General features: G+C 43.1%; 1 protein-coding gene across 2 annotated transcripts in view; it reads right to left on the reverse strand.

The window, feature by feature from the left end:
- The window catches only part of tbc1d12b (TBC1 domain family, member 12b), an 81,213-nt gene extending 59,456 nt beyond the window's left edge, over positions 1-21,757 (reverse strand). For both annotated transcript variants that reach the window (XM_078413735.1, XM_078413734.1), the window contains exon 1: positions 20,882-21,757. In XM_078413735.1, the coding sequence (XP_078269861.1) occupies positions 20,882-21,555 (674 nt within the window). In that variant the 5' untranslated portion in view covers positions 21,556-21,757. The remainder of the gene's footprint in view (positions 1-20,881) is intronic.
- Between the last annotated feature and the right edge of the window lie 857 nt (positions 21,758-22,614).

Consider the following 22,614-nt stretch of genomic DNA (forward strand, 5'->3'; position numbering starts at 1 on the left):
GCGTGACAGCGGAGGCGTTTGCCTGACCGTAGCAGCTGGAACAATCCGTTGCTGGGGACTTATCTTCATTGATGATACAACTGCTGATGGTAGTAGCATAATGAATTCTGAAGTGTATAGACACATCCTATCTGCTCAAGTTCAAACAAATGCCTCAAAACTCATTGGCCGGCAGTACATTCTACAGCAAGACAATGATCCCAAACATACTGCTAAAGCAACAAAGGAGTTTTTCAAAGCTAAAACATGGTCAATTCTTGAGTGACCAAGTCAATCACCCGATCTGAACCCAATTGAGCATGCTTTCTATATGCTGAAGAGAAAACGGAAGGGGACAAGCCCCCAAAACAAGCATAAGCTAAAGATGGCTGCAATACAGGCCTGGCAGAGCATCACCAGAGAATACACCAAGCAACTGGTGATGTCCGTGAATCGCAGACTTCAAGCAGTCATTGAATGCAAAGGATCTGCAACAAAATACTAAACATGACTACTTTCATTTACATGATATTGCTGTGTCCCAAACATGATGGTGCCCTGAAATGGGGGGACTATGTATAAACATTGCTGTAATTTCTACATGGTGAAACCAAAATGTATAAAAATGGCCTTTATTAAAATCTGACAATGTGCACTTTGACCATATGTGATTTTTTCTATTACAAATCTCAAATTGTGGAGTACAGAGGCAAATAAATAAATGATGGGTCTTTGTTCCAAACATTATGGAGGGCACTGTATGTTCAGCATTCATGTTCGCCGACTAAACAATCTACAAATAAAATGTATTAAAATGCATAGCAACTCTAACACTTTTTAGAAACTGTCATATATACAATTTAAAATAAAACCAGGCAACAGTTTGCAAATGTTTAGCTTCACAATAAGTTAATATCGTTTAACAGTCGATTCTCATTGGCAAAAGTCCACCACTCTTTTACAGTAAGATATTTTTCAATTTATGTTAAAGAGAGTAGCATTAACAGCTTGATGTTGATGTAATCAGAAGTTAATTGCAAAAAGGGAAGTTCAGCACTTAAAAGCATTTTGAGAACACTCAAAATAAAAGCTAACCTATCCACTTCTGTTTTTCAATTTGCTAATCTGTTACAGTATTTGATATCTTTTTAAAAAATGTTGGATTTTATTTCCTGTGCAACACTGACAAAGTTGCGAAAGCTGCATTATGTTGGCACTCCAAAGGTCAGGAAAATTATCAGCAATAAAGCTCTTCAAAAAAATTACTGTCTTTGCCAAAAGTGTATTGTCATTTTGTTTAGGAAAAAAAACAAGCGCAGGCTTGGCGATCGTTTCGCTGAACACCTCCGCTCAGTCCGTCTTAACCAACCTGATCTCCCGGTGGCTCAGCACTTCAACTCCCCCTCCCATTCCCAATCTGACCTTTTTGTCCTGGGCCTCCTCCATTGTCAGAGTGAGGCCCAGCGCAAATTGGAAGAACAGCACCTCTATTTTGCTTGGGCCGTTTAAATTGTTTACACCCCAGCGGTATGAACATTAGCTTCTCTAACTTCAGGTAGTCCCTGCTTCCCCTCTCTATCCCCTCCACCTTCCCAGTTCTCCCACTAGTCATCCTGTCTCCGACTACATCCTATCTTTGTCCCGCCCCCTCCCCTGACATCAGTTTGAAGAAGGGTCTCGACCCGAAACGTCATTCATTCCTTCTCTCCCGAGATGCTGCCTGACCTGCTGAGTTACTCCAGCATTTTGTGTCTACCTTCGATTTAAACCAGCGTCTGCAGTTTTGTTTCCTATGTGTCTACCTTGTTATTTTGTTTAGAATGTTGCATCCTTTATCATGGCATTATAGACAAGAAATAAGTGATCACAGTAAATCCATTTAATGATTGCTAGGTTTTGGCAAGAGAGAAAATCTAGTAACTTCCAATGTTGAGAATATTTGCAAAAATTGTTTTTTTTAATAAATCATACATACATATTATAAAATAGGTAAATGAAGAAGCAGAGTATTAGAACATGGCAATTAACAATGATGCCACTCACTATCAATAAAACACTTCAAAAGTGATGGGAGAACCAAGTTCCAGGCACGAGAGAAATGTTGTAAAGCACAATTCCTCAAGGTTCTGAATCCAGGGAGATTTTTTTTGAAATGAGATAAGCAAATACATGCACTCAGTCAGGTGCTTCATCAGAAAACTCCAAAGGCAAGCTGTCGCCATACACAAGGTAAGATTATAGAAGGCCTATTAGAAATTATGCTCAAACTAAACAAGACAACCCTTCAACATTAAATGTTTTGCATGCTGATCAAAAAAATATTGATTTATTTAAGCAAGTCCTAACTTGTCAGTTTCACTGCCTGCTCACTTACGCAATAAAATAGCTTTATCCTCAAATATTTTCACCACCTACATTTAACCAAATTGGAAAAGCATGTGTTGACACATGAAAAAGACACAGATGCGTGTCAAATTACAAAGAGGGATTGCTCATTAAGCTGATACATAACAAAATAGTCAACCAGTTGATTCAACTCTGGCATCATGTGGCATGGAACTTGCGTCTGCTTACTGGAATAAGCCATAAAATTGAAAGTATATGCATTCCTAATGAGTTACCTCTGGGCAATTAACTTGTAAAGAAATGCAAGTTTATGGGCGGCACAGTGGCACAGCGGTAGAGTTGCTGCCTTACAGCGAATGTAGTGCCGGAGACCCGGGTTCAATCCCGACTACAGGTGCTGTCTGTACGGAGTTTGTACGATCTCCCCGTGACCTGCGTGGGTTTTCTCTGAGATCTTTGGTTTCCTCCCACACTCCAAAGACGTACAGGTTTGTAGGTTAATTGGCTTGGTAAATGTAAAAATTGGCCCTAGTGGGTATAGGATAGTGTTAATATGCCGGGATCGCTGGTCGGCGCGGACTCGGTGGGCCGAAAGGGCCTGTTTCCACGCTGTATCTTTAAACTAAACTAAATATTTGTCTCTGGTGACAATGGAATTCAAATCCTAACTGCTTCGTCAGACCATCATTTTAACCTAGCCTGCATTCGTTCCCCCACAAAAATCTCTCGACTGGCCTTTTCCAGCTGAGTTCCCAATTTTAATTCTTTGTGTTCTTTCAATTGTCTGAGCAATATGTTGATCGTGAAGAATATTCAACTGCAATTTATCTGCACAAACTGCTATGAAATAAGAAGTCTATGCATTAGGAGGCTACGAAGACAGTAAGCACTATACCTAGAAGAATGAACGACTTTGAAACTCTGACTATGCATGTGACTTTTCTTTTTATAAAAGAGAAAAGGGGAGGAAAAACATTTTGAATTTAATGTCAGCAGTTAGCAGCCTAGTCTGCTGCCAAACTAAGTGGCGAGTGTGAACATACCCTTGTGCATCGGCTACTGGAAATTTGCACTTTCAGGCCAAACTGAACCAGAATGACAAAAGCTTTGACCACATAAAGGGCAGCATGTGTTTGAATTTAACAAGTAACAAAAGTAATGTCAATGATTATTATTCAATGGTGCCATATTAGGAAAAAGGGAAGTGCAACGACGAGACCTGGGAGTCCTTGTACACCAGCCACTGAAAGTAAATTTGTAAATTTCCCTGGTGTGGGACGAATAAAGGAATATATAAACATGCAGGCAGTGAAGAAAACTAATGGCATGTTGGCCTTCCTAACGAGAGGATTTGAGTATAGGAGTAAAGAGGTCCTTCTGCAGTTGCACAGGGCCCTGGTGAGACCACATCTGGAGTATTGTGTGCAGTTTTGGTCTCCTAATTTGAGGAAGGACATCCTTGCTTTTGAGGCAGTGCAGCGTCGGTTAACGAGGTTAATCCCCAGGATGTCGGGACTGTCATTTGAGGAAAGATTGGAAAGGCTGGGCTTGTATTCACTGGAATGTTGAAGGATGAGAGGGGATCTTATAGAAACATATCAAATTATAAAAGGACTGGACAAGCTAGATGCAGAAAAAATGTTCCAAATGTTGGGGGAGTCCAGAACCAGGGGCCACAGTCTAAGAAGAAAGGGGAGGCCATTTAAAACTGAGGTGAGAAAAAACGTTTTCACCCAGGGAGTTGTAAATTTGTGGAATTCTCTGCCACAGAAGGCAGTGGAGGCCAATTCACTGGATGAATTTAAAAGAGAGTTAGATAGAGCTCTAGGGACTAGTGGAATCAAGGGATATGGGGAAAAGGCTGGCACAGGTTACTGATTGTGGATGATCAGCCATGATCACAATGAATGGTGGTGCTGGCTCAAAGGGCCAAATGGCCTCCTCCTGCACCTAGTTTTAATGTTTCTATAATGAAGCAATGAAAAGGTCTTACATGGTTGGCTAAGGCTCACCTTGGTGTTTAAAGGCCTTCAAAATCTGTTTGTAGATGACACTAAAGTGGATGGTATTGTAGATCGCTAAGATGGTTATTAAAATTACAGCAGGATCTTCATCAGTTGGTTTGTGGGTTGAGTAACAGTTAATGGAGTTTAATGCAGATAAGTGCGAGATATTGCATTTGAGGAAGTCAAACTAGGGCAGGACACTGCTACTGTGAATGGCAGGGCCCTGTGGAGTGTTTTTGGAACAAGGGATCTGGGAGTGCAGGTACATAGTTCTTTGAGGGTGACTTCACAGATAGATAGGGTGGTCAAGGTGGATATCGGTACATTGGCTTTCATCAATCAGGGTATAGAGCAGAGAAGTTGGGCTGTTATGATACAGTTGTACAAGACTTGTGAGGACGCATTTGGATTATTGTGTTCAGTTTTGGTCATCGTGCTACAGCAGAGACGTTGTTAAGCTGGAGAGAGTGCAGAGAAGATTTACGAGGATGTTGCCAGGACTTCACCGCTTTAGCTATTAGGGAGCGGTTTGGTAGGCTAGGATTTGGAGCGCAGGGGGATGAGGAGTGATTATATAAAGGCATATCATGAGGGTGAACGCAGAGTCTTTTACCCAGTGTTGGGGAATCAAGAACCGGAGGACATGAGTTTAGGGTGAGTTGGGGGGGGGAGAAGATTTAATAAGTTGCGGGGGCAACATTTCCACACAGAGGGTGGTGGGTATGTGGAAGAAGCAGCCAAAGGAGGTAGTTGAGGCAGGGACTGTAACAACAGTTAAAAGATGGCACAGAGTATCTCAGTGGTTTAGGCAACATCTCAGGAGAACATGCACATGTGATATTTTGGATCAGGACACCTCTTCACACTGACTGTGCCGGGGGGGGGGGGGGGGGGGGCGGGGGGGAGGGAGAAGCTTGAGTAGAGGGGAGGGACAGGGCAAAGCCTGACAGGTGATAGGCCAACACAGGTGAGGAAGGATCTTTGATGTTACCTGACCCACTTGATCTATCAAATAACCCTCTCACCTGTGCCGGCCTATTACATGCAAGGCTTTGCCCTAACCCTCCCCTCTTCCAGCTTTCTTCCCCTTCTTCACCAATCCCCTCACCCAATAACATCAGAAGGGTCCTGACGTGAAACATTGCCCATTCATGTTCTCCTGAGATGCTGCCTAACCCATTGAGCTACTCCAGCACTTCTATAAACCAGCATCTGCAGTTTCTTGTTTCAACATTTAAAAGACATTTGGACAGGTACATGGATAGGAGAGGTTTAGGGGGATATTTGAGGGCAGGTGAGACTAGTGTAGATGGAGCGTTTTGGTTGGAATGAGCAAGTTGGGCCGAAGGGCCTGTTTCCATGCTGTATGACTCTGTCGAACAAAATTCAATTAAAGAAATACTTAATAAGTTCTCCTCGCCATTCAATGAATGGAGGCAGCGTGCTCACATCAGCTTTCACCGCCCACATATTGTCCATTCACACACAATACTTAACATAGAATTGCCTACGTAAAGAAATGCCAACATTAGTGCATTGTGCTGTTGGCATTTCCTGCAACAAGAATCTGATCCTCGCTCAAAAGGCATCATGAAATTGAGAACATAAAACTCAGAAATTTCTATTGACATATCTGTTTAAAAATATAACATGTAAGCTAGCAAAATACAGAAACTAACCTATTTTAACTTGCAAATGTATACACATTTAAGGATGTAGGTACATCCAATGTACTATTCATGTCATTTTTCCATGCAGAATTGTAAAACAGGCAAAGAAAGGGGCTGAGTTCCAAACTGCCCCAAATTTTCTATAATGTCACCTAATTGGTAAAACCTTATATGCCTTGAGATCTGTATTAAATTCTGCTTGCGTTCCTTGAGACAAACATAGCTGTGCTCAACTATCTTACAGCCAATGCCTCAAATTCAGCCCCAGTTCTCAAGTACACTTTACCCCGCCAGCATTATTGTCCCCAGAGATACAGCACACAAACTGGCCTTTCCGCCCACAGAGTCCACGCCAACCAGCAATCCCGTACATTCAGATTATCCTACACACTAGGGACAATTTCCAATTCTACCATGCCAATTAACCTACAACCTGAACGTCTTTGGAGTGTGGGAGCTCCTGGAAAAAACCCGTGCGGGTCACAGGTAGAACATACAAACTCAGTACACACAGCACTCATAGTCAGGATCGAACCCTGGTCTCTGGCGCTGCAAGGCAGTAACTCTACCACTGCACCATCGTACAGATGCAGCGGTAAAATGGGATGTCATAGGCAGAAGTGACCCTGGCAGTCATCAATGAGCTTGCTCAAGGTAGACGGTCATGGTTACACACTAGCACCAGCACCACCACCCGAATGTGGAATTTCTATCTCACGATAGACTGCTTGGGAGTACCACCACTAACTGAGCTAGCCAAGTCCAGAAAGAGAGGATTAAGAAAAAGAGTCTACAGCAGGTAGTTAGCACGTGACATCAATTCTCATTAATACAAAGTGCCACCTGGACATTCCACACGCCCTCCCTCCATTATGCCAGATGTGATAGATCTGGATGGTCATGACTAGGAACAACAATAAAAACATGTTCAACTATAATCTAAAAACTCATCCCATCCCCTCCTCCCCCTACCCTTATCACTAAGCTCCACTGCTATCCTGGTTTCAACGAAACACAGAAGGGTAGGAAAATAACTGCAGATGCTGGTTTAAATCAAAGGGAGACACAAAATGCTGGAGTAACTCAGCGGGTCAGGCAGCATAACCCGCTGAGTTACTCCAGCATTTTGTGTTTAACACAGAAGGGTACGTTGGCAGCACCATCAAATGTTACTAAAACTCATGGCAAAAGCATCAAAGCAGCAGATGTCTGCATGTGAACTGAAGATGAAAGGCAACATTAATTAACCTCACTAATGAATTTACAGCTTTTAAAGTCTGTCAAAACTACTCATGAAAGGTGATGGACAACTGAACAACTAACAGAAACAAGCAGTGCATAAAATCCAGATCCTCAACAATGCTGCAAATTCTGCACTTAATTCAAAAGGCAAATAATATGATGGCCCATTTTTGCAACAGGATGAGAGTGCCAGGATGAAAGTCACCTCGCTAAGTAAAATGATAAGACCACATCAGGGGTATTCTGTGCATTTTTGGTCTTCACACTTGTTATAGAAAAAAAAAGATCATCCCATTAGTTCCTGAGATAGTCCATCATAGATTGAGTAGGCTGAGTCTCTATATTCTAGAGTTAAGAGAATCAAAAAGACTTCAATGAAATTGTACATAAGATAGCTGCAGGCATGTTATCCATGGCTGAGAAGATTAGAACCAGGGATAAACCATCTAGGACTGAAATTAGAAATTTCTTCCCTCAAGTGCTGGAGAAGCATTGGAAATCTCCATCCCTGAGGACTGTGTGAATAATTGATTAACATTCAAAACAGATCAATAGATTTCAGGATATCGAGGAATCAAAGGATGTGGAGAAAGGCCAAGAAAGCTGTATTGTGACAGAAGACATAACTGTGATTTTGTTTTGATAGTGGAGCAGGCTCAAAAGTTTTAATGCACCTCCTCATTTGTTATGGGCACCCCATTCCTACCTTAAACATCCATTCTGTCTAATAACTGCATGGTGCATCATCTACAAAAAACATTGTTGAATTGCAGTCATTTAAAATGCTAGAATTTAGGCCGCTACACAACTTGAGATTTTTGTAAGACTAGACCAAGTGGACCTGTTGGGCCCAAACCTCTCCTGCAGCACCCTCTCCTCCCCCCTCCCCAGAACTCCCCCTCTCCCCCCTCCAGAACTCCAAGTGTGGTCTCAACAATGACTTGCACAGATGCATCATGATGTCCCAAATTTTGTACTCAATACCCTTCACATTAAAGGCAAGTGTGACAAACGCCTATTCCACTGTATCACCCCGTCCATCCGAATCACCATTTTTAGGGAACCATGCATCAGCACTCCCAGATCTCTTTGTTCCATTTCACTCTACTATTTACTGTGCAAGTCCTGCCCTCGATTGACATATCAAAGTGCAACACCTCATACTTGTCAGAGTTAAATTCCATTGGGTCATTCTTTGGCCTACCTTTCTAGCTGATCTAGATCCCGTTGTAAAGTTACATCCTTCCTCAATTTTGGCGCCATCTGCAAATTTACTGATAATGTCAATTACATCAACAATTTAGATGACAATGTAGATAACAGTGGACCCATCACCGATCCCTGTGGCACACCACTGGTCACAGGCCTCCAAGCCTGGTGACCTTTTGACTCCTTCCATCAAGCCAATTTTGAATCCAATTGGCTTGTCCACCTTGGATTCCATGTAACCTAACCTTCAAGACTAACTTCCCATGTGGGGCAGTAAAAGGCCTTGCAAAACTCCACTTGGACAATGTCCACTGCCCATCCTTCTTCAATCCGCTTGGTGACCTCTTACAAAAGCTGTCAGGCTCGGGAGGTATGATTTCCCACACACAAAGCTCAGCTGACTATCTGCAATCAGTCCATCCTGGTCCAAATGATGGGAGATCTTATCCCTCAGAATCCCCTCTAACAACTTTCCCACCACCTTTTCCCCAGTGATGCTGCCTGACCCGATGTGTTACTCCAGCATTTTGTTTGTTTACCTTCCCAACACAGACCTCAGGCTCACTGGTCTGTAGTTCCCTGGCGTGTCCTTGCTTCCCTTCTTAAATAATGGTACACCATTAGCCACCTTCCAGTCTTCTGGAATTTCTCCAGTGCCTCATGATGATGCAAATATTGCTGCAAGGCCTTCACAATATATATATTTTAATTTCAAGGTTTCAAGGTCAGTTTCTTGTCACATGTACCAATTAAGGTGCAGTGAAATTTGAGCTACCATACAGCCATACTAAGTGAAAAGCAACAAGCCAAAGTCATACAAAGTCAGAAAATGCACTTTGTCACTGGGGATTTGTCCACCTTAATGCACTTTCAAACCACCAATATCTCCTCTTTGGCAATTTGTATATGGCCTAAAACATCACAACTCATATACGCCTCAATTTCTAAGCTTCTGGGATTTTTTTTCAGTAAACACTGATGATAAATAATCATTTAATATCTCCCCATCTCTATGATTATACACAAAGACTGCCAAGATGATCTTTAAGGGGACCTATTCTTTCTCTAGCTATCCCATTACTCTTAATCTAACTGCAGGATGTCTTGCCTGCCAGATGCTCTTCATGTGCAAAACAGGGTGGCATGGTGGCGCAGTGGTAGAGTTGCTACCGTACAGCGAATAAAGCGCCAGGGACAGGGGTTCGATCCCGAATACTGTCTGTTTGTACGTTCTCCCCGTGACCTGCGTGGGTTTTCTCCAATTCGGTTTCCTCCCACACTCCAAAGACATACAGGTATGTAGGTTAATTGGCTTGGTAAATGTAAAAATTAGCCCCAGTGGGTGCAGGATAGTGTTAATGTGCGGGGATCGCTGGTTGGCGCGGACCCGGTGGGCCGATAGGCCTGTTTCCATGCTGTATCTCTAAACTAAACTAAATTAAGTGCTGCAGGCACTCAGCAGGTCAGGGAATAGTTAGAGAATGTTTCAGTTCGGGGCCATTCTTCAGAGTATGGTGAGAAAGCTGGAAGAGAGGTGGGGGGCAGGACAAAGCTTGTCAACTGGTAGGTAAAACACTTACAAATCTGGCAAATGGGTGGAGTACGTGACAGAGGCTAGAGGTAAAAAGGGACAAAAGTAAAGAGAGAAGGAATGAAATATAAAGCTAGACGACGGAACGCAGGTGGAAGGGGACAGGAAGACTCAGGGATGATGTGGGAAGGAGGGAGTGTGGGAAGGAAAGGAGCAGGGTGACTGGAGAAGTGGGAGACGGTTGAAGAAATGTGTGCAGTTCAGGGGGCATGGAGGAGGCCAAGGATAGATCGCCCAGTTGCTAACCATTTTAACTCTCCATCCTATTCGGTCGGGAATGATAAGGAGAGTAAAATGATTAAGAACTGGGAGATCCAGCCGTCCTTGGTGCTAGACAGCTTTTGGGTCTCAAGCCATTGCTTATTTAACATGGATTGATTACTTCATCACGTATTTACGAACATGCACACACAGTTGTTCACATAAATTTACACACCTGAAATTATTTCTTGCTGTTTTACATTCAACGGTCATGCGACTGGTTTTAAAACCAGTGGGTTTATTCATAATTGTTTCAGATGGCTAGGCCCAAAATTTTTTTTCTTGTTCAAAGAAAATGAAAACCAGACCTTAGAAAAACATACTTCAACCAGTCATAATACCCAGAAGCCAGAAAACTAGTTTAAAAGAAGGCTGTCAATTAATTTTGCTTGTCTTGAAGAGACAAGTTGCCTGCCATACCAAATCACATGTTTGTTTACATGGGAACAAAACAATGAAACTACAAAGAGAAAATACACATGAAAAAAATCCAAAATAATTCCAGGAAAAATGCAGCTCATTATTTTATTATTGCTTCAATTGTGCATAAAAATCTATTCATACATAAAATGTCTGCAATATAATGAACATTCAGTACTGAAGGCATTCATTAAGATATAGATCAAAATAAAATTCAGACTTAACTTAGTTTTATGGAAACAACAGCATTTACTAAAGTGTGAAATCACACAAACTAGTAACGGTTTCCTAGCAATAAAAACTATCCAAATTTGTGTACAAAGCAACAGATAGACATCACTGAAAATCACCAGCTCTGGAGCGAGAAGAAAACTCAAAGTGACCAAACATTCTGTCATGAGTGCTGAAAACCAAACTTGGATAACTGAGACCATCACAACTGGAGTGCCAACAGCTGCAAGCCAGATCGCAAGAGCAAAAATGCACGGGCTGAGTGTGGCTGTCACTTTCAAAATATTCTTGCTGCTTTTAGCATTTGTAGCACTTGTAGCATTTTAAAATGAGATGTTATCGATGAAGCAAAATTAAATTTAAACTGCATGTAAAAATTCAAAATAGTAATCACAGTGCCGTTACTGCTGAAATATGAACAATTCATATAAATGTGCAGGTTATTTACCACAAATATGGCATAATCATGAAATACAGCTCATGAAAATGATTAATGAATCAGTCTGAAGAAGGGTCTTGCCTGAAACGTCACCCGTTTCTTTATCCCAGAGATGCTGCCTGACCCGCTGAGTTACTCCAGCCTTTTGTGTGTCTTCAGTTTAAAGTTCTGCAGTTCCTCCCTACACAGGAAAATTATTCATCCGTTCTACAATTCTAATACTAAAATCTTCAATAAAACTGTTGCCAAAAAAAACACATTTCATTACATTAATCCATTAAAATATCAAATTACTAAAGTAGATCAAAAGATTTATTTTTCCATCACAAACAAAATTAAAATTCAATAGATTAATTCATAAATTAAGCCTTTTACTTTGGCTAAACAGTTTGTTTAGATGTGCCAGGTGACTGGGCTGGTCAGATTCACATACACACTTGCTGTTTTGGTACCATGAGATAACCTGGACCCCGAGGGCAATGGCTGCTCCAGTATATTTATACAAGGCTAAGTATATTCAAGATTTTTAAAAAATATTCTTAATATTTGTTTTATATTTACCAAAGTTACCAAAATGATGGGTCCAATTGTCGACGTAGTAAAATAGAGAAAGCCTTTATTTTGTAGTACTTCCCATATCCTCAGCATTCTCAAAAGTAGTTTGAGCCTGTTATAATTTAGGCAATTGCACCAGTAAATTCCAGCAAAGCAGAAGTTCCACACATAACAATGATATGAGGTGTCTGTGAATTTGCTTTGGAGGCATCAAATGAAGGATTAACATTGGCTGCAAACAAAAAGTCCAACAAGATGCCTCCCTACCAAGAAGCTGCATACCAGGGAGAGGCAATTTCCAGCTGCTGCTGATTTCTTTACCATGTGTGAAAGAAGGCAAAGGCATCTATCCTTACCAGGGGTTGGACAACAGGAACAACCTGAAAACTGGAAACCTCAAATTCGGCTTTAACTGTTTGCAAAAGATTCAGAGTCCTCTATTTTGTTTAAAACAAATCGATATTAAAGTCAATAAGAGTCAATAAGAGTCTCGACCTAGAACATCAACTATTCCTTTTCACGAGAGATACTCCCTAACCCACTGAGTAACTCCAGCATTTTTGTGTATCTAATATTAGGCATGATATTAGAAGATTAGAGGTAAGCTAGTTGCCTTGAGTCATAGGTCAAGGTGGATATATGCATGTAATCCAGTATTGTTGGTGGCAATACTCCAGCTAGAGTAACCATTTCAATTAGAGTATTAAAAGGTCTGGGGAAAAAAATTGACATTTAAATCCACAAGAATGATTTGTTGGACTGTCAAAGAACTGTGGGTGTTATACTCAAGGGTCAGTTCTGCATCATCTTTCAAATGGATAAAGGGAGCAAAATGTCAAAGTTCGTATTGATTGCCCTTTGTTAGTTTAGTTTAGAGATATAGCGTGGAAACAGGCCTTTCGGCCGACCGAGTCCACACCGACCAGCAATCCCCGCACATTAACACTATCCTACAAACACTAGGGTCAATTTACACTTATACCAAGCCAATTAACCTATAAACCTGTACATCTTTGGAGTGTGGGAGGAAACCGAATATCTTGGAGAAAACCCACGTGGTCTCTGTACAGACAGCACCCGTAGTCGGGATTGAACCCGGCTCTCGGGTGCTGCAAGCGCTGTAAGACTGCAACTCCACCGCTGTGCCACCATGTCGCCAGATATTAAGGTATTAACCCAGGTATTTGTAATTATACTCGCTAATGACAACAAGCTGAAATCCTATTAGTTGCTGGAACAAGTACAAGAATTGCAGAAAGACAGAAGACTAGAATTGTGAGCAATGGGCATACAATGAAGTCTAACAAGAATAAATGTAATGTCTTATATTTCAAAAATGTAAATGAGGTATGGGGAAATCAACATAGCAGAAAAGCCAGTGTTAATAAATTGTACTAATGCCCATGGAAACACAAGGCAATAAGGACAAAAAATGAACAGCATTCAGAAATGTATTTGTACAAAAATAATAGAACTATTGTACACCCAAACATTATGAAAAATTAAAATGTTAGAGACTGCATAACATCAATGCATGCACTCATAAATGGGGAACAAATTTGAGATTCTACAGAAAAAGAGTGAGCTTTAAAGAGAAAACATAATTTAACTAAAGCATTAGCGATTATTCCCTCAGTCACAAAGTAGCACTAAGTAGACGTTACAAAATACGTTTTATGTCATCTGAGCCTGAAGTCAAAACACCCTTTGCAATTTTCTTTTGCAAAAATTAAATAAATATTCAAAGGTAAGAATGACACGGGGACAGAGAGAAATTCAGGAAAAGAAAGTAGTTCTGTATCATTATTACAGTTATGGGCAAGTCACACGTACTGTGCTATAAACAACATAAATTATTGAATTTGTCTTGTTTGTGAAAGAAGAGTGGGCTACCACGAAAACTGTATTTGAAGCCACACCAAGTAAATGAATACTCAAGCTAAAATTGCATTGCATCTTCATAATCAATTAAAATGACATGCTGAAAATTAAGAAACAAACTGCAAAAAGGAATATTGTTGCAATAAAATGAAGTCCAAAGTCCATAACTCATTGCTCTTCATAAACACAAACTAAAATTATTCAAGATGCAGAAACAAGGATCTTTAGATGCTGGTTTACCAAGGATCAGTCCTGAAGAAGGGTCTCGACTTGAAGCATCACCGATCCACTTGAAGTCATGTTGGGATCTGTTACTTTTTTAGTTATCTTCTGTTACTCTTTAAAAGATTCTCAATCCTCTGGCTTCCCACTCTTCTTTGCTATGTTATACTTCTTCTCACTATCTACCCTATCTGTTCCTATAGTAATTATGTATTCATGTGGGGGGGGGGGGGGGGGGGGACTCTCTTCAATCTCCTCCACTCCAAAGAAGACCCCTTGCACCCTGGCCACAAACTCTTTGAAGCACTTCCCTCTGGAAGGCGACTCCGGACTGTCAAAGCAGCCACAGCCAGACATAAAAACAGCTTTTTTTCCGCGAGTAGTAGCTCTACTCAACAACCAAAAGTCTGTAGCCTCCCTCCTTTTGCTCTGGTATTTTATTTCATTCACATGTTTAAACTATAATGTTTTATTCTTAATGTTTTATGCTTTATTCTTAATTGTTTACTGTATGTTTGTGGTGTTACTTGCGAGCGGAGCACCAAGGCACATTCCTTGTATGTGTACATACTTGGCCAATAAACTTACTCAATTTAATTCAATACAACTCTCCAACCTTTCTGGTCTCTTTTCATGACTAGAATGTTCCATTCCAGGCCACATCTTGGTAAAGATCCTCTTGTGTAATGATATCCATCCTATAGCACGGTGACAAGAGGTGTACACTATAACTCCAGCTGGTGTTGGATACTTGCATAATGTGGCCTCAACAATTGCTAATCAAATGAAATTACCATCTTGGGAAAGGATATGTCATTGCTTCACTTTTCCTTCCAGTGAATTAGGAGGATTTTGTGGGGACAGCATGGGGTATCTCTTCCATGCTTGGAGGTTGATGCCGCAATTGTTATATATCAATTTCTATCATGGGTTCTCTCGGAAAACACTATGAATGTCTCCAACAATTCTTACTAACTGTTACAGATGCACTGTAGAAAGCATTCTATTGGGATGCATAACAGCTAGGTTTGGCAACAGCTCTGCCCAAGTAATAACTATCTACACATCGTGCTTCCTTTAGAAAATCGCCAATATCTTCAAGGACCTTTCTTACCTGATCATTCCCTCTTCTTCCCTCTCCCGGCAGGTTGAAGATGTAAAAGCTTGAAAGCACATGCAACCGAATGCAGAAACAACTGTTTCCCTGTCGTTATCAAACTATTGAATGGTCCTCTCATAAAATAGGGTGTAATCCCAATCTTCCAAACTACCTTACTGCAGATCTTGGAATTTTGCTCTGTAACCAACACCATAATGCTATCACTATATTTTTCACGCTGCTATTTTCCGCTTTGCACTACCAGTTGTAATTGTGTATGATTTGCCTCTACGTATGTACAGTATGATTTGGATAACTTGCAAAGCTTTTCAATGTATTCTGATACACATAATCATAATAAACCAATATCAATATCTAGCAGATGATGATTTTCTCAGTAATTCAATAGAGATAATAGAACACACATCTATGAGAAATTTGGTGCCTACTGTTGGCCAGTACATCTTGTCTTAGCGACTGCGCACCCTGCGTTAATATTGTCCTCCACTGAACCGTGAGAGAATAGGAGTTCCCTTCTATTTATAGGAGCATTTCAAAAAAGACTGAACAACAATAATAGAACTTTGTTATGCCACATGCAAGATGTTCATCACTTGTTATAATGCGGTTAATAAGGCCACATACTTTACCCAAGTATGCTTCTGTACAGGATGAAATAGTGTTCCCCCCCAAAAATATCTCTAGTGTGTCCTGCTGAGGAAAGGATCAGATTTGTGAGCTCCTTAGTGAGAATAACTTTGAAAATGGATTAACATTGAAGCCTATGCAAAATTTCCAAAACAGACTGATTTTGATTACTAATATTACAAAGAAAATACACAATGGCTTGTACAAGGACCACCGGCTTTGCATGAACCAATATCAATGAAAATAAATTAAGTATTGTACTGCAAACAAAAACAGAAGTACAGAAAATACAGATCTCAAGACATTGGATTATAGCCAAAATATTTATTTGCACCATCTACAACTCTCTTGTTTGCTCTTCCATCTCCACCAATGACGCACAACATTTTTCCGCGTGCAACTCCATCTCTTTACCTCATCACAACATGCAAAGACTCCAGTTAAAGCAGAAATCCACTAGAATTTTAGTGTATTGGATTCAGTGCTCATAATGTGATTTTGTCAAGAAAAAACAAATGCATCGAAATATAGAAAAAAAGGTGCAGGAGGAGGCCATTTGGCCCTTTGAGCCAGCAGCACCGCCATTCATTGTGATCATGGCTGATCATCCACATTCAGTAACCTGTCCCCAACTTCTCCCCATATCCCTTGATTCCACTAGCCCCTAGAGCTCTATCTAACTCTCTTAAATTCAACCAGTAAATTGGCCTCCACTGCCTTCCGTGGCAGAGAATTCCACAAATTCACAACTCTCTGGATGAAAAAGTTCCTTCTCACAGTTTTAAATGGCTTCCCCTTTAATCTTAGACTGAAGCTCCTGATTCTGGACTCCACCAACATTGGGAACGTTTTTCCTGCATCTTGCTTGTCCAAATGCAAATTGGATAAATTTCTCACAAATCAGATGTGACCAAAAAGGTTGATTACGGCAGACCTGTAGACATATATATGCACTTCGGCAAGGCATTTGACAGGGTTCCGTATGGTAGGCTGCTCTGGAAGGTTAGATCGCATGGGATCCAAGGAAAGATAGCTGAATAGATAGAAAATTGGCTTCATGGAAGGAAGCAGAGGGTGATGGTGGAAGGTTGCTTTTTGGACTGGTGGCCTGTGGCTAATGGTGTATCTCAGGGTTTGGTGCTGGGCCCCATTGCTGTTTGTCATTTATATAAATAATATGCATGTTCAGCAAGTTTGCAGATGACACTAAAGTAGGTGGTATTGTAGAAAATGAAGATGGTTGTCAAAAATTGTAGCAGGATCTTAATTGGTTGATCAGGTAGGCCGAGGAATGATTGATAGAATTTAATACTCAAATGTGAGGTTTGCATTTTGGCACGTCTAACATGGGCAGGCCCTACACAGTGAATGGTGGGGCTCTGGGGAGTGTTGTGGAGCAGAGGGATCTATGAGTGCAGATACATAGTTCCTTGAAAGAGGCAAATAGGGTAGTCCAAAAGGCTTCTGGCACATTGTGAGGCTGAGTTGGGAGGTCATGTTACAGTTGTACAAGACGTTGGTGAGGCCACATTTAGAGTATTGTGTTCAGCTCTGGGTGTCATGTTATAGAAAATATGTCGTCAAGCTGGAAAGGGTGCAGAGATTACGAGGATTTTGCCAGGACTCGAGGGCCTGAGCGATACGCAGAGGTTGAGCAGGCTAGGACGTTATTCCTTGGAGTGTGGGAGGATGAGAGGTGGTCTTATAGAGGTGTACAAAATTATGAGAGGAATAGAGCAGGTAAATGTCCAGAGTCGGGGAATCAAGAATCAGTGAACTTCTAGGCCTAGAAGTCTGGAAAGCACTGACACAGACAAGCAACTGCAGAACTGCCAGTTAGCTTTAAATGTCCTATAGGTCCATATTGGGTGGCAACACCCATTTTAGACAATAGGTGCAGGAGGAGGCCATTCGGCCCTTCGAGCCAGCACCACCATTCAATGTGATCATGGCTGATCATTCTCAATCAGTACCCCGTTCCTGCCTTCTCCCCATACCCCCTGACTCCGCTATCCTTAAGAGTTCTATCCAGCTCTCTCTTGAATGCATTCAGAGAATTGGCCTCCACTGCCTTCTGAGGCAGAGAATTCCACAGATTCACAACTCTCTGACTGAAAATGTTTTTCCTCATCTCAGTTCTAAATGGCCTACCCCTTATTCTTAAACTGTGGCCCCTTGTTCTGGACTCCCCCAACATTGGGAACATGTTTCCTGCCTCTAACGTGTCCAACCCCTTAATAACCTTATACGTTTCGACAAGATCTCCTCCCATCCTTCTAAATTCCAGTGTATACAAGCCTAGTCGCTCCAGTCTTTCAACATATGATAGTCCCGCCTTTCCGGGAATTAACCTAGTAAACCTACGCTGCACGCCCTCAATTGCAAGAATTTCCTTCCTCAAATTTGGAGACCAAAACTGCACACAGTACTCCAGGTGCGGTCTCATTAGGGCCCTGTACAACTGCAGAAGGACCTCTTTGCTCCTATACTCAACTCCTCTTGTTATGAAGGCCAACATTCCATTGGCTTTCTTCACTGCCTGCTTCATACCATATGCGATACTAGGTAAATTCCGTTGGCTCAGTTTTCCTACCATGAAATGGTCTTACAACATTTCATTCCAACAGTCCATCCAAGAAATGTCAGAATTTGATTGTGTAAAACGGCTGGCAAGATTTTTTTTTTGCAAAAGATTGTCTGTTAGAAATGCAATCAGCTGTTTACTGAAATGAAGGAAATGTTTCAGAATCATATGATAGAACAGGTAATGTAATGCATCTGGAGATACAGCAACTACAGATGCTGGAATTGAACAAAACACTAAATACTAGAGTAACTCAGCCGTTCAGAGAGGAATGGATAAGCAAAAAAGACAAAGTGCTGGAGTAACTCAGGGGGTCAGGCAGCATCTCTGGAGAGCATGGATAGGTAACATTTCAGACATGACATGCTGAGTTACTCCAGCACTTTGTGTTTTGTTCTTTGCTGGATCTGAAAGCTATGAAATGGCCCTACACTTCTCTTTCTCTTCCCTATAATTTTGCTCAAAAGCGACTTTTCACTTTAAATTCACTTTTGAAAGTAATTTCTGAATCTACTTTCAGAGCCTATCCAGACATTGGTTTCCAGATCATAACTACTACTGATTTGTCTGTGGCATTGACAAACAATTTCGCCTCATCTTTATCAAACCCTCCCGATTTAAAGAAACCCAACGAGCCATTATTAATCTCCCTGTTCCAAAGCCACACCCAAAAGCCTTAGTTTCTTTCGCCCCTTTAGAAGTATACTGAATATATACTGTCGTGCATCATCTTACTTCCTAGACTTTATTCTAAAATAAAAAGTCGTAAAAACATTTAAACATTTTAGAAAATTGACTGAATAGACTATACACAGTTGTACTGCACATCTGTAGCCTCTTTTTTTGCTCTGGTTTATTTAATTCACATGTTTAAACTACTATGTTTTATTCTTAATGTTTTAATGTTTTATGCTTTATTCTTAATTGTTTACTGTATGTTCGTGTTGCTACTTGTGAGCAGAGCACCAAGGCACGTTCCTTGTATGTGTACATACTTGGCCAATAGACTTATTCAATTCAATTCATTGTTCTATGAATTCGCTAATATGTTTAAAACATCGGGATTAATGGAAACGCTGTTATAAGATATGCATTACACTTAAACTACAAGTTTTGTTTTTCGGAAAAAGGAGTCGATAAAAAAACGTGGGACAAAGACAACCTTCATCCGAAGAGTCAAACTACATTTGGGATTAGGGGACTCCAAATGTCCAACCGCAACTTGAAAGAATGGAATACGCAAACTTGAAATGAGTGGTCTTGTAATGGAACCGCCATTCACACCAGATGTTCAAAAGCGTTTATGCCACGCCTTAACCAGCAAGGAATGGTTTCATTGATAAAAGCAAAGAGGCAGTTTGATATTTGAAATAATCTAAAACAAGATATTTTCACAATTATGTCCATTTCCAAATACTGCTCGTTTTGTTTTTTTGAAAGACATGGTAAATTTCTAATAGCGACATTGTTAACTCAACTTATGAGTTGGCAATGACTCTTAACTCATTGTTATCTAACCCAACGGGGCTGGTGATTGAGGAAATAACTTGTACATGACCAGAAGATTCCTCAGAATTAAAGGACGTTCCTTTAGGAAGGAGATGAGGAGGAATTTATTTAGTCAGAGGGTGGTGAATCTGTGGAGTTAATTGTCACAGGACACGGTGGAGGTCAAGTCAATGGATATTTTTAAGGCAGAGATAGATTCTTGATCAGTACGGGTGTCAGGGGTTATGAGGAGAAGGCAGGAGAATGGGGTTGCGGGGGGAGAGATAGATCAGCCACGATTGAATGGCAGAGTAGACCTGATGGACTAAATGGCCTAATTCTTATGAACTACCACTTATGAACTTTAACCGTACACGTGTTTTTGTTTCTGGTCTCTTGATCAGAATTTAAGCATTCTGCTCCTGACGGAAGTGCCTTCAGCTACAAAATGCTTGAATCTCAGCACTCTCAACCCATCATTTCTGAAGAAGGGTCTCGACCCGAAAAGTCACCCATTCCTTCTCTCCAGAGATGCTGCTTGTCCCGCTGAGTTACTCCAACATATTGTGTCTACCTATCATTTCTGAAGGTGAATAGTGCTAGCTACAGTGGACAAGTTGGATGCTGGAAAAATGTTCCCAATGTTTGGGAATCCAGAACCAGGGGCCGCAGTCAAAGAATAAAGGGGAGGCTATTTAAAACTGAGGTGAGAAAAATCTTTTTCACCCAGAAAGTTGTGAATTTGTGGAATTCTCTGCCACAGAAGGCAGTGGAGGCCAATTCACTGGATGAATTTAAAAGAGAGTTAGATAGAGCTCTTGGGGCTAGTGGAATCAAGAGATATGGGGCGAAGGCAGGCACGGGTTACTGATTGTGGATGATAAGCCATGATCACAATGAATGGCGGTGCTGGCTCAAAGGGCCTTCTCCTGCACCTATGTTTTTTCTATGCTCGCAGCGGCTGTGTCCCTGGGCAATGGGGCTGTGGAGGTGACAGGGAGCTGGGTTACCTGCTGATGTAGTCGGCGATGGCCAGTTTCTTGGGCTTGGCTGTCTCGCCGTTGGGTAGTGTAGTAGCAGTAGTAGTTGTAGTAGTGGGCTGCAGCTCCAGCCCGTCCTCTAGCTGCTCGGGTGCGCTCTGCGACCGACTCGCTTCCAGGGAGTTGCCGGGGTGGAGGTTGCCGTCCATGGTGAAGTGTGGCGGCTTGTTGTGGCTGTCAGCCGGGCTGGTGCTGGGGCTGGGGCTGTCCTCATGCCCGCTGCTGCCGTCGCCGTCCTGGAGCCGCGGGCAAGGAGCGGAGTCGCCCGGCTCCGTCTCTGCGGGCCCGCCTGGCGATGCCGGGCTGGAGGCTCCGGACTCCGGCTCCATCCCCAGGCCGGTGCTCGCCTCTCCCGGAGACGAGGAGAGAGACGAGGCCGGCGAGGAGGAGGAGGAGCCGCCCGTCCGCAGCGAGCCGGCGGGAGGGAGCGGGAGGCCGGGGTCCCGCGGCCTGGACACTGCCGCCGTCGCCGCCGCCTCGCCCGCCTCGCAACAGCCGTTGACGAGGTCCCTCAGGGCGGGCTCGGAGCGGGCGGCGAGGCGCGGCGGGGCCGGGGATGGGGCGGGGGCCGGGGCCGCTCGGTGGGCAGCGGGGTCCCGCAGGCAGCTCTCATGGTGACTCTGGCGGTAGATCATTCCCGACATCAAGCGGCCGCTCCGCTCCGGTCCGCTCCTCTCCGGTCGGCTCGGCTCAGCGCCGCTCCGATCCTCTCCTCTCCGGTCCTCTCCTCTCCGGTCGGCTCGGCTCGGCTCGGCTCAGCGCCGCTCCGATCCTCTCCTCTCAGACAGCTTCTCTCCTCCCAGCCTCCGACAGCCGCGTCCCGCTGTCCCTCCCTCCCGTCCGTCCGTCGCTCCTCCCCTCTGCCCCGGAACTGTCGCCGCGCTCCGCAGGAACCGGAAAGGAACTGGGGACGGATGGACGTGCGGACGCGAGCAAACACAACCGTTATCTGTGAACACAACCGCTCCATTACCTGCGGGCGGGAGGAGCAGAGCAGCAGTGAGTGAGAAGTAAAGCCGGAGGGAGGGATGAATGTGGGTGGAAGGGCACGAGGGATGTGAGAGGGATGGATGGATGAGGACAGAGGAGTTAGATAGAGCTCTAGGGGCTAGTGGAATCAAGGGTTATGGGGAGAAGGCTGAGAAGGCGGGTTACTGATTGTGGATGATCAGCCATGATCACAATGAATGGCGGTGCTGGCTCGAAGGGCCAAATGGCCTCCTCCTGCACCTGTTTTCTATGTTTCTATGTAGGAAGGTGGAGGGAAGTGGGGGAGAGGAGGGGAAAGAGGGAGGGGGACGTGGGGGAAGAAAGAGGAGGGGAAAGAGGGAGGGGGAAGTGGGGGAAGAAAGAGGAGGGGAAAGAGGGAGGGGGAAGTGGGGGAAGAAAGAGGAGGGGAAAGAGGGAGGGGAAGAGGAGGGGGAAATGGGGGAGAGGAGGGGAGGGGGAAGTGGGGGAGGGGAGAGGAGTGAAAAGAGGAAGAGGGAAGGAGGGGGAAAGAGGGAAGAGGGAAGGGGGAAGAGGGAGGAGGGAAGGGGGAAGAGGGAGAGTGGGAGGAGGGAAGGGGAAGAGGGATAGTGGGAGGAGGGAAGTGGAAGAGGGAGGTGGAGCGAGGAGGGGGAAAGAGGGAGGATGGAAGTGGAGGAGGGAAGTGGAAGGGGGTGGAGGAGGGAAGGGGAAGGAGGGAGAGGGAGGGGTGGGGG

This window comes from Rhinoraja longicauda, chromosome 16 (genome assembly GCF_053455715.1).
Source record: "Rhinoraja longicauda isolate Sanriku21f chromosome 16, sRhiLon1.1, whole genome shotgun sequence".
NCBI classification, from domain to species: domain Eukaryota; kingdom Metazoa; phylum Chordata; class Chondrichthyes; order Rajiformes; family Arhynchobatidae; genus Rhinoraja; species Rhinoraja longicauda.